This window comes from Lutjanus erythropterus, chromosome 17 (assembly GCF_056507025.1).
Source record: "Lutjanus erythropterus isolate fLutEry1 chromosome 17, fLutEry1.hap2, whole genome shotgun sequence".
Lineage (NCBI taxonomy): Eukaryota > Metazoa > Chordata > Actinopteri > Lutjaniformes > Lutjanidae > Lutjanus > Lutjanus erythropterus.
The window spans coordinates 4054723-4068019 of NC_139333.1; the positions used below are offsets into that span (position 1 = coordinate 4054723).

The 13297-nt window shown below is 39.3% G+C and overlaps 1 protein-coding gene across 3 annotated transcripts in view; it reads left to right on the forward strand.

Moving 5' to 3' along the window:
- The window catches only part of nherf1a (NHERF family PDZ scaffold protein 1a), a 29536-nt gene extending 16743 nt beyond the window's left edge, over positions 1-12793 (forward strand). Inside the window, exons 2-6 of one of the 3 annotated variants that reach the window (XM_084741087.1) lie at positions 4833-5003; positions 7679-7832; positions 8032-8072; positions 11024-11113; positions 12572-12793. In XM_084741087.1, coding sequence (XP_084597213.1) covers positions 4833-5003; positions 7679-7832; positions 8032-8072; positions 11024-11113; positions 12572-12736 — 621 coding nt within the window. In that variant the 3' untranslated portion in view covers positions 12737-12793. Of the gene's footprint in view, positions 1-4832; positions 5004-7678; positions 7833-8031; positions 8073-11023; positions 11195-12571 lie in introns of those variants that run through there. The other 2 variants (XM_084741088.1, XM_084741086.1) reach the window with 2 other exon arrangements.
- Positions 12794-13297: the final 504 nt, after the last annotated feature.

Here is a 13297-nt window from a genome sequence, read left to right on the forward strand (position 1 = left end):
TCTGTCATTATGTTAATGGAGTATACACGGCTGCTTGTTAGTGGGAATGTTAGTGGAATATTCATTTTCATTAGCCATGTAAACAGCTCAGTAGGAATATTTTTTGGAGTAAGGGCAAAAATGTGATAATTTGTGCATATAAACATAGTTAATGAAGTTTGTGAAGTTGTTCTTGCTGACCTTGTGCTCTCTTTTGTTCTCCACTGACTCCTGAGTGAAATGTCTGGCTTTTTAACTAAATATTCCTCTATGTTCGCCACCTAGTCCCTATCATGTCTGTCTTATCAGAGCTTTTTTTAATCCTACTACCAGAAATTAGTTTGATGAGAGCAGTAACAGTGAACAAAAGCATACAAGTTGTGAGCTGTAATACCAAAACAATGAGATTAAAGACGGCACTAACACTGAAGAGCTGAAGGGAACCACAGAGTCGGATGAGAAGTTCTTCACCTTTCACTTGCATGTAGTCATTTGACAGACTGATTATATCAAAATCTGAATTAGTGCAGCTTTAAGGCAGTATTGCTCCCCAACTTTGGAGCTATGTGAGGGTGGAACCTGTGTTGCCTGACAGGAGGCTCTGCCTTGAAGGCCAAAGTGAGATAATTGTAGAGTGTTCCAGCTGTGTACTTTGCACCTCACCTGTTAAATCATCCTTATCACCTTCATTAACAACCACTGGTTATGCAGGCTTTGTCATAAATGTGTGATTCCATCCAAAGGTTCAACCTGACTATCACCTCACCTGAAGATCACAGTGACTCACTCAGAATATCTCAGCAATCATCAACCATGCTGATTTCATATAAACCCTGTGGATCAATGCATAATCCACTTTGCCTGTGGCTGAGAGGGTGTGTCTGTCTCCAGGGAATGCTGAGACTGCACCGGTTCATCTTAAATGGACGCTTGGCAGGGACTCATTTACAGATAGCCGCTGATAGCTGAGGATGTTAGATAGATATCTGTGGTTTTATTAGGTGATGGAAGTACAACAGGTGGGTGGGGAGCATTTTGTTATCAGATCCACAGGTGTTTACTACTGTGACTGCCTCATGCAGACGCACGTGTTGGCTGTTAAAAGGTTTAGAGGCAGTTTTCTCACATGTACGGACTCGGCCACAAATTATCTGCATACTGGCATCCGTGCATCTAAATCTCAGCAGTGTCCCATTTCAGGGCTGATAAATTAGGTAATATCTGGGGATGTAACAATACTAAAAACTAAAGGTATGATAATGCCAAAATAAAAAGTCCATGATATTATATTTATCTTGATCTTAAAAACAAAGACAATGACAACTTGAAAAAACGTCCTTTATTAAATAATGAATCTGTTGTTTGCATAAAATTAGAAAATTAAAGTGCTTCTAGTATTTCCAAATCTCTACTGGTGGACACACAGCAAATTCCCACATGATGTCCACACACAAAAAGTCAAGCACATCAAAATTATGATAATAATTTGAAAGTTAGAATTTTTAAATAAAAATGACAAGATAGTCAATCAAAATGATTTTGACTTCCAAAGTCAAAATTACAAGTTGGGTTAACTCTGATTTTAAGTTCTGACTCATTATCTCATAATGAAGATGTAGTATCTCCAAATCGTGACTTAGAATACATATTATATATTTTTGCATACCCAAACTTTTCATTAGATTAGATTTCCATTAGATACTGGATTTTTGGGGCTGTTACCAATATTAGAGAGTAAAACAATTCTCAATATATCTTCCAGTATTCTTTATACAGAATATAATGTAGAGTAGACACATAAATAAAACCATATCTGTGTTTATTTATGTGTGCATTATATTATAATGGTATGATTTTTTTTGAGTTTAACAATAAATATTATTGTACAAAAGTATTAAGTAAAATACATGTATACTGTAGATTAAACATGAATTAAGAAAAATGATCAAACATATATATAAAATACTGCCTGTAAAAAAAACAAATTAAACCAATGTGAGTTATGTTTTATTAAAAAAGAAGTTTTTACATCAGCACATAAAAGATGACATACGTTGATGCCAGTATAGACCAGTATAGCTGTGATGGGCCAATATCAATCAGCCAGTATATCAGTCAGGCTGTAATTCTTTCTTTCTTTTTCTTTCTTTCTTTCTTTCTTTCTTTCTGTCTTTCTGTCTTTCTGTCTTTGTCAGAATCGGCCTTCCATACATGTCCACATCCCAGCCCAGGCTGGACCATATAAAATGTTCATGATCAAATAAAGGACAGAGTTGTGAAACTGACTAATGATCTTGATTGTTCATGTTCAAAGGACAGTTGGCAGCAACGCCACTGGCAAAAATTGTGTCTTGTGAAATGACCACACCTTAATGGAGCTGACCTTTTTGTAACAGGAGCAATTCAGCAATCATTTCAGGGAGTAATGCATAAAAACTAGACATCTCCTGGTGTCCATGCAGCAGTGCTCTACCTGCACGTGTGATTATAGTGTTAAATGTTTGAATAAATGTACAGGCCCTTTAACCACACATGGGATTAGACAGTTAACTAGGCGTAGGCCACAGCAGGATTATCCTCTGCAGGAGAGCAGAGATCTGCTGCTTCATTCGGTCAGGAGAGGAAGTTAACTGTACTGTATATATAATCTGTCTTAATATGCGTGTGAACATCTGTCTGAGGTCAACATCAATCATGTTTTAACAAAAGACTTTGTTGTCTTTATGGACGTTTATAACCTCATATGCGTGTTTCTTTTTTTTTTAAGTCTGACTCAACATGTAGTTTGTCCAAATAAGCACCATGCGTTCAGTATGTAAATAGGGAAGTTACATGACGTACATACCTTTGTAATTCAGAACAAATATTGATTGATGTAAGCCACATCTGGAAGATTAACTGCACTAAATTGTCCTTAAATTGCATTGGCTGAAAGCGGCTATTACGCAGCATGTGTCACATTCCTTATTTAATTAGAAATGGCCATGTGGTTATTGAGAACTCTGTCTGCCGTCGCTGTTTGTTGTTGTTGTGATTCACTTTATGAAACCATCGAAGTGTGACAAGTATCTGGGATTCATAGTAACCGTTATCATCTTTCATATTTACCACTCTTAGACCAGCTATATTTCTGGGTGTGTCAAAAACAAAGTGCTACAGTGGTTTACAGGTCCTAAAAAATGCTCAGTATATATTAGCAGTAGTTGTTACATTTCCATATTTGCTCACTATATATACACATATATATATTTATATATACCCCACATACCCAGTCATGTTAAATTACATCATCTGGTCAAGTCAAATTGATTTTATTTATACAGCTCCAAATCATGACAGTAGTAATCTCAGGACACTTTTCATATGAGCAGGTCTAGACTCTACTCTATCATATTATTTACAGAGACCCAAAGGTTCCCACCATGAGAAAGCACTGGGCGACAGTAGGTGTTCAGACTTGGACTTGGTACTGACTTCTTATTTATTTATTTAATTCAGTTATGTCACCTTTGTCAGCATTGATGTCAGTTTCGTCAGATGGAAAATCTGACAGAGTTGACAAGATGTTTCTTTTTTTTTAAATTTCACAGCTTAGTCGTAGTAAGCAGCCAGTTTATTTTATTTTTAAGTTGGTCAGAGTTAATGTTAATCAAAATACACATTTTAAACCATAATTCTTATTTAGCTTTGATTTTAAAAGGACTACAGAGTTGACATGTTATTGTTGGAACACATCTGATAGAAATATTATTTCATGAATTTGTAGAAAAATATAAAGTTTACCAGTGCTTGGGCAGTTTTCCCACCTTTTTTTTCAAACCAGGAAGTGAGACAGGGGTCCTTAGGGTATAGCTAACCCTTTTTATGCCTGATTAAATCATATTTTGATAAAAATCTGATGGAAAGCCAATATTTAAAGTAAAAATGTATTTTATAACAAAGATGATGATGATGATAATAAAGGGTGTAAATACAAAATGATACGCCTGAGTATTAGTATAGCATGATATCATGATACACGCACAGATTCATGGCAGAGGTACATTTTTGTGCCTAAAAAATAGTAGAAGATATTTTACTCAGATTTTCTTTATGACAGTTTTACAAAAGTAGATTAAAAATTAGCAATAGATCAACATTATCACAGTATATTGAATTGTAGCCCCTGTATTGTGATACATAATGTATCATGAGATTATTGCCAATACACCACCCTAATTATATATGTAGCACATTTTACATGTGTTATCAGTAGACTTTTAACACATTTTTCAGTGGTTTGCAGCTGTGAATTCTGCTCTGGGACAAAGTTGTTTTCTCGCACAGAGCAAGTTTAGAAATTCAAAAAAAAAATGAAGCGGACCAAAATATTTTAAAAGGTTACATATAATTCACACATGTAATTCCTCAAAATTTTAAATATTCACCCCAAAATTTGAAATTAGAGTGTCAGTAGAAAAAAATTTAAAGTTTTTTTGGTACGACATGATTTGTCCCTATTCAAGAATGGGTGTATTACAACAAGACATTTGTCCGCTGCTCTGTACTCGATACTTTTTGCACTTCTGGTTAATGTTGAACTGTGTTGTCTCAGTACAGCTGTACAGTGGCAATAAAGTTGAATCGTATCCAATCAAATTGTTACTTTTTAAAGAGAGACTTGGGTGCAAAATTACCTTTTTTGGCTAACTAATGTTCAAAATTTTCCAACTCCTCAGTAGATTAACTTTTTCTTTTGGTTGGTGAGTGACACAAATTACCAGACACCAATCTGAGCGAATTTCATGCCCTGACGGACACCGGAAACTATTCCTGGTTACACCTTTTGCTGATTCTGTCTTGTGTGTGTGCAGGAGGAGAGAGGCGGGCTGAGGCCTCGTCTCTGCCACATGAAGAAGGGCGCCGGCGGCTACGGCTTCAACCTGCACAGTCAGAAGAACAAACCGGGCCAGTTCATCAGAGCCGTGGACGAAGACTCTCCAGCGCAGAGAGCAGGCCTCAGACCACAGGACAAGATCATCCAGGTACACTGTAACAACACACACTCAAGTCACATGCACACACAGATACCTGATTGCTGTGAGTTTGGCTTGGTATTGTGTGTGTGTGTGTGTCTGTTTTGTTTTGTTTGTGTGTATCAGCTGTAATCCTATTACATCAGTGGGCAAACGGGAAACTGAAAACCCACAAGGAATTAGGTTGTTATTTGATTGAGAGTGGATGTTTATGTTTGTGTGTGTGTGTGCATGTGTGTTCATCTATATGTGTGTGTGTTGTGTTGTGTAAATAGCGTTTTTCGGTGTGTGTTTGAAGCAGTAATCAGCAGCTCTCCCTCGCTGTGTGTGCGAAGACCATGTTGAACACTGCAGGGTCAGAGTTAATCTACTTACTGTGTCTGTGGGCTGCAGCAGCAGTCTGCAGGGCCTCACACATTAGACCGCGGGGGGGGGGGGTGATGGAAATGAAGTAGCAACACAACCAGTGTTGTGCAACTTCACACTTAAAAAGAACACGCTTGAAGTTCAGTTCACAGAGATTAAAAGGAACTAGTTCAATTTCATTTCATACATATATGTTTTTTAATTTTATTTGAAATAGAACCTCCCCCTACCAGGGACACTGGAGTCCACATAATGATGCTACACTAAATGGTGTGCAGTATTCATAATATTAATAATAATTAAAATCTTCGAGTAGCAGCTGCATCCCCTGCAAAAAATAGAGATAGATTTTTCTTTGAATGCAGACGACAGCTAAAAGAATTTGAACCACATACAAAGAAAAAAAAACTTAAGCAATATTAAGCAATAATGTGATGACTTTTAGGTGTGCTTTTATTTAAGACAGTGGGTTAATATGACTGATGACTTTTTTCAGCGTTTCAACTGTCCTCAACTGCTGTAACAACTGCCAGTGGGCACCAAGTATTTCAAATAGTCCGAGTTAAAAAAAAAAAAAAAAAAAGTTACAATTGCCCTCGGTCTCTACTATCTTAAAATATTGAGTTCTCATTATTTTGAGATACCATCTCAATATTATCAATATAATCATTATTCAGAGATTCCATGACATTATTCTGACAGTTTCTGATTGTAATGACTTACAATATTTCTTTTTTTTTACATCATATTGTCGGAAATGTGCTTCTATAGATACAGATGTTTGGAGATGAGTGTATAATGTGTGTTTCTCCAGCCTGCAGTGTAGTTCATACAAAACCACAGAATTATAGAGAAACATGAGGCTTCAGGATCAAAGTTTTTATATCCCATCAACACTTTTATCTCAGGAGTGAACAACACTCATGTTCACACTCATTAATTGCAAACTGATCCTTTGAGTTCACCAAAAATATGCACACGTTCAGTGAACACTGCTCTTTTTTCAACTATACTGTATTCACCTCCAGATAGAAGCTTAAAACGTTTGGGCAGCAGCAAGGAGCCAGAATGCTGGGAAATGAATAAATTCCCTGTGGAGGTCAGATAGGGAGTCAGTCTGACAGGGGTCATTAGGGAGACATATAGAGTACTGTACCACCTGCCCAGTGTTCACAGCCAGTGTGGGAGCTGGTGGGACTGAGATGGTATTCCCTTCTCGGATCGTCCTCCCACAGGAATTCCTCAGTGGCTTATCTCCCCGGATTCTTTATTAGTTCCAACTCTGGGAGTATGCTTGTCTATCGCACCCTATAATAATGACATTTTCAGGCATATTCTGTCACTGGCACCATTACTCTTCTGTCAGGTGTCAGTCTGTTCATTAGGTTTCACTACAGCCACGAGATTGGTAACTACAGTTTTTCCAACCTTAAAAAAAATCATCACACTTTGTCTGTGACCCTCTGTGTTAATGACAGTTTATGTCCAATATTTATCCAGTAGATTTTCTTTGGGTTGCAAAATAAATGAAAGACTATCAAAGAAATACATTCTGCAAATTTAAGATTAATTCTGCATATTTTTAGACCGATGGGTACAAAAGTTTTTTACATTGTTTCAGTAGATCGTCTCAGCCACCTGACACAAAACAGGCTGCAGCACAGTCCTGTCAGAGCACGCCCACTGAAAGTGCCATTATTATTGCCCCAATATTGATCTATCACAGCTGTATGGTATCAGCATATATGCAGCTGTAAATCACCAGGTTAGCATAGCAGCTACTTAGCATGTCCACCAACCAGAGAGCTGCTTTGATCACTTGTTTGTTCCAGTCAAAGTGCTTCTGAGCTGGTTTCTTAACCTGTAATCTGCTCTACAGTCATTGTTCAGGACGGCAAAATGATTTTCTCTCAGGGATCAATGAAATCTTAAGCAGGGGGGGTTAGCGCTGCTTTTGGAGATTTGTGGCACTAAAATAGAAATCTTAGGTAATTTCTGTTCGTTTAGTCTCATGATGAGGACTCAAGTGGAAATCACACATTATCTATGCCAAACCTGGGTCATTGCTTTGGTTTCATGTCAGCTGCTCAGAAACTGAAAATAAATATTTTCTCTGGTTTAAATGAGTGTAAGTTGAACATCTGTGCTTTGGACAAAACAAGACAATTCAAGCTGTCTCCTGACACCTTAGTAAGCTGAAGTCTTACGACTGCTGAGCCTGATCATGTTTTGATCCATTTGCACCAAATAACTTAGAAAACAAACTAAAAACAAAGAGTTATATAAATTAAACAACCGTCTCTGGTCTCCTCTCTCAGGTGAACGGTGTGTCAGTGATCAGCATGCAGCACTCAGAGGTGGTGGCAGCCATCAAAGCAGGAGGAGACGAAACCACGCTGCTGGTGGTCGACGCCGAGACTGAAGAATTCTTCAAGAGATGCAACGTCCAGCCCTCTGAGGAGCACGTCACTGGTACAACACTGAGCTGCACAAACTCCACTCGGCTTTGTAAAAGTTGCTACTTGAATGAACTGTCCAGAACCAGTCCAGTCCAAATGCATGTTTATCATTACAGTGTTAAAAAGATCGAGAACAAGGTGGTGAGGAATACAGTTCTGACTGACTGTGCAGTAAATGTATGATTAAAGTGAGTCCTTCATGTCTTCTGTAGGACCTCTTCCTGAGCCAGTGTCAGACAGAGCGGAGGAGGAGGTGAGGACCACTGCACACACACACACACACACACACACACACACACACACACACACACACACTGACAGATAGTGAACTGGAAAAGCGCTGCTGATCCTCTCTGGACATTCCTGGTATCAGATTAGGACTTCTGGACAGTGTTGTGTGAAGCTTTCAGTCTTCATTTGTTTCCTGTCAGGACTACACTGTAACACACACAGTCAGCACACAGATCCAGAGTCTGACAGAGACGTTTTCAGAAGGCTGATACTGATCATCTGTGGTAGTATTCAATATTTCTAACACTGTTTTCTAGAAAAACCCTTCAAAGTGCTCTCTACTGCAAACTAGTGCTGAGATGATACATGTTAAATCAGTATCACAGTACTTCAAATATTAATCAAATACTGGAAAAAAGAGCAGATTTGATTTGAGATTTCTTGAGTAAAATGAACTGTGCTTCACAGTTTTACATGACAGTGTACAAACCTCTTCACAACCCCTTCACTTGTGTCATGGAGCTATGTACTGAAAATATTATCACTGTTCTTGTCATCTTTTTAAATTTGTTTCACATACAGAGAGATAATAATGACTGAATCATATGAACCAGTCATTGTATCAGTTTAGAGTGACACTTTGATAAAACTTTGAGTGTTGTGAGGAACATGCTAAAAAAGCTTCCAAGATATCAGGACATCCTGACTTTGATGCTCTAGTTGAGGTCAGAATCCAAAAACATTGAATCCACTACACTTCCCATAACGCAACTCAGCGGTGTCTTTCATGAGCCTCTTCCTGCCTAGTAAATGTTTTTGACAATCAGCGCTCCCAGTTTGTAACACAGGTTTTCTGTTGTAAATGTATCGTCTCCAAGCCATGAGATAAGCCTGATGACATCACTATGACATCATCGGGCTCGACACAGCCTCCCCAGAGCCACAGAAGACGTTATCCAGCTGTTTTCACAACACAAGTGTGATGTTGACGTGTGTAGAATCAGCTGAATACTCCTTTAATTAGCTGTCAGTATTAACTCCACGTGTTGAGGTGACATTCCACAGGCACAGCAGGGCCACTTTATCAAAAGTAAACACTCCCCACCTCCTCTCTCTCTCTCTCTACACACACACACACACACACACACACACACACACACACACACACACACACACACACACACACTCACTCACTGACAACATGGGAAAAGTGGATTGGCCCCTCTGGTGACATTGTGGCTGACCCCTCACCATGGCAACAAGAGCTCACCAGAGTGCGTCTCTCTCTCTCTCTCTCTCTCTCTCTCTCTCTCTCTCTCTCTCTCTCTCTCTCTCTCTCTCTCTCTCTCTCTCTCTCTCTTCTGTGGCCCAGAGGATCATGGGATTGAAGTGGCTTTAACTCTCAGGGCGAGTTGGGGATTATGCTAATGAGGAGACTAACGAGTGCTGTTCACATACTGTCACATGCAGGCAGATTCTCTTCTTCTTCTGCTGCAACAACAATCACTCATTCACAGTAATATTACATAACACTCTGCTGCTGGATGTGAGACAGGATGGATGGATCAATTTATTTCTTTATATCAATATCAGAATGTTGGAGAGCCCAGCTGATACTAGATTTTGGGAGCTGATGTAGATGCCAATATTAGGGCATAAAAAACAAAAATTCTATTGATATATCTGATATATATCTATGGGATATAAATCAATACTGGAATTTTGTAGAGTCCAACTTATACTGGATTGTTGGGGCTGATACCAATATCAGAGAATACTGGATGTATCAGTATATCAATATGTATCCAATATATTTTGATATCTGAATTTTGGGATGCCTGACTGATACTGGATTTCTGGGGCTGATGTCAGTATTAGGGAGTAAAATATTGGCTAATATCCTTTGTCACTGGCCAATATTTTGAATTTTTACTATCAGTATCAGCATCGGCCCCAAAAATCTTGTATCAGTTGGGCTCTTCAAAGTCAACAGTAGAAGTTGTCTCATAAAATGCTGCCCATAAAAAATAAAGAATACAAATAAAAGTCTGCATTATGTTCGGTGGAAAAGGTTTCATATCCGCACCTATCAGACAACATATACAGTAATACCAATATAGACTCATATAGCTGTGAAAGCTAATAATAGCTGATAATACTGGTCGACTGATCAGTCTTAGAGAATAAATCAATAAATCAAAGGAGCAATAAATAGCAGCTCAGGTCCAACCATTCACACAAAACTCTGCTGGACTGATGGAGTCGATATCTTAAGAGGTTTTATTGCATTAATGGATGTAGAAAGTCCATTACAAGAGGAGTGTGTGTGAATTAAACTGCACTTGTTGTGGTTTCTCTGTGTGTGTGTGTGTGTGTGTGTGTGTGTGTGTGTGTGTGTGTGTGTGTGTGTGTGTGTGCGTGTGCGCGCGCGCGTGCAGCAGTTATAACACATCACCCCGGGCTCTTTATGTGTTCTGCAGTGTATTGTAGCGTTTGTCTAAAGCCACTTAGAGGCTGAGTGTATTTTTAGCAGAGCAGCTGCTGATGAATTGGATGCCACTTTCATACATACATGAAGTGAGTCACGGCGTCTGCAGGGCGGCAGCAGGTCACACAGAGCGCCTCCACAGTGTTGGACGTCAGCACTGTGTTTTCTGTCCTGCACAGTGTTAATATTCTAACCAGAGTTCATCCTGCTGCTCCCAGATCAGTGCTGACACACACAGCTTTAATAAGTGAGCCATGATGACAATATGATTAAAGTGCAGCGCTGTGAGGCCCCCATGCTGCACGGCGGGGTTACTGACTGCAGGGCTCTGCTGCCCCCTGCTGGACAACATTATAGAAACCATGCCTTCTTCTGTCTTGAACAAACAAACAAACAAACAGTATGATGGTACGTTATGTTGTTCTGTGATTTGGCTGAACTGATCCTTTTGAACGGTTTGAACATTGTGTTGTTTTTGTGTTCAGCAGACAGCAGCAGCAGTAGAGAGGAAGTCCTCCAGCGCCTCGTCCAACGCCTCCCTGCCAGCAGCAAACACCAGCACCCCCCCTCCAGAGGTACTGAGAGCAAAAACACACGTTCATTACATTTCACCTTAAATGTAGCAGAAGAAGGATTTGTCTGTTGCTGTCTTTAAACGGCCTCAAGTCCTCAGATACCAACACGTTTATTCAGTAAAGTGTCCTGAGCAGCAGAATAATGATTAACTACAGGCAGAGGGTGGAGTGTGTGTGCAGATCCACACACACATTTGCATTAAACTGATTATTGCAGATCTTAAGTGGTGTGTCTAAAACTGGTCACATTCTGAATTTTCTCAGAGGTACAAACATCTTTGTTGAGGTCCAGACCTGTTATGTACAGTCAGTCTGCTGCATCCAAACTTTTACTACTGACTGTATATTTCATTAGTTTGAAGACATTGTGGAAACTGTTGACATCATCCTGTTTGAGTGCATTTTAAGCCTGTCATCATTAAGTTAATGATGTGTTATTACCTGCTGTCAGGCTCGTTGGATGTATGTCTTATGCAGGTTTATGAAGTCCCTGTCCAGGTGAACATCCTCTGTTATAATCATTATAACCCCAGTGCAACATCACCTGCTATGACACTTATTCTGTCCTCCATCACTGTGATGGACTCTTCACTTTGACCCCTCCTCCCGCTGTGGTCACCGTTGACCTTGCAGTGGCGAGACGTGTTTTTTTTTTTTTAAGGTCACTTTCATATCGAACGATCTCTTATTTACTTCAGTGACAGTCCGACCCTCAGGTGACACGATATTAACTGCCCTCGCTTTTTCTTGTTCTTTGCTTTAAGAAATCCTTTAATTCCACTGCTGACGCTGTTAAAATGACAGACTGTCTGTTATGGATCTGTGAAACTTTTACTCAAATACTCACAGGCGGATCACGAGTGTTCGCTAAATCTGACGTGACATGTTCGTACGTAGAAAAAAAAAAAGTAACAGAAATTTAAGATAAGAACAGGAGAATGTTCTTGCATGAGGCCCATTGGTTCCCAAGTTCTTTGTAGTACAACATAGGCCACAAAATCTCGGAGACTTTGTGAATAAAGTGGAAATATTAAAGTAGAAATACTACTGTCAGTATAGATAAGACAAAAAGTTGGAATATCATGAGAAATATCTTGACTTTTTCTGAGCTTTTTCTCATAAATATGCAGTATTTCAACTTTTTGAGTTTTTCTAGTAGTTTGCAACTATGTGATTAATTGTCACAGCTCTAATATTCAATAACACAAATATCCAATAAGACTAAGAAGAGCAGTAAATTCTCACAATGGAAACAGGAAATGTTTGAAAAATAAATATTAATTGAAAAATAGCTGCCAAGTATAAATAAACTTTAAGCTCCGATTTCAAAAAAGTGTCTTTAAAAAACACTGAATTACCAAAATGTGACGTGGAGGATGATGATGTTTAGAAATGATTCACATCCTGATGTTGAGAAAGGACAGGACTAACCTACAGTCTGTGACGGTGTGTCTCCAGATGGAGTCTGTCCCGGCCTCTGTCCCGGCCCCCGCATCGGCCGACAATCTGGGTCTGGGCTTGTCACTGGCTCAGGCCAAAGAGAGAGCCCATCAGAAACGAGCCGCCAAGAAGGCCCCGCCCATGGACTGGAGCAAGAGGAACGAACTGTTCAGCAACTTGTAAACATCTTCAACATCGTCGCCATCATCATCATCATCAGGTCCACCTCGTCCAGACTGTCTGTACCGCCCTGTGTCTGGATTTAGTTTTGACGCTGTCTCGCTGTGCAGGAAAGACGGCGTTTGTTCTTTTAGAACATTTTAAAAAGTTCCCATGTTAAACAGTATTATAAGATGATTTTATTTGTTTTAATTTAGGGTTTTGCCACTTTTCTGTCATGTTGAAATAACGGCCACACAGGAATGAATGTTAATATATTAAGAATGTTTAAAAGAGAAAAACGTCACATGAAAAGGACCATGCAAGGAATTATGGGACATAATGGGAAAAAATAACATTGCATCAAAAGTTTAAATCTACAGTTTAAATGAAGATTCGGTCAGATTTTGACGTCTGCAGCCAATCAGCAACTAGAATGAAAGAATACACACTTTCTGTGTCGGTATGTGTGAATGAACAACGCTGATCAACTCTCCTGAGCCCTTTACTGCCAACGTAACCATTCCACGACAATCTGTCCTCCAGTCAGGACAGAGTTCCTGTTCAAGTCTTTAAGATGGTTGA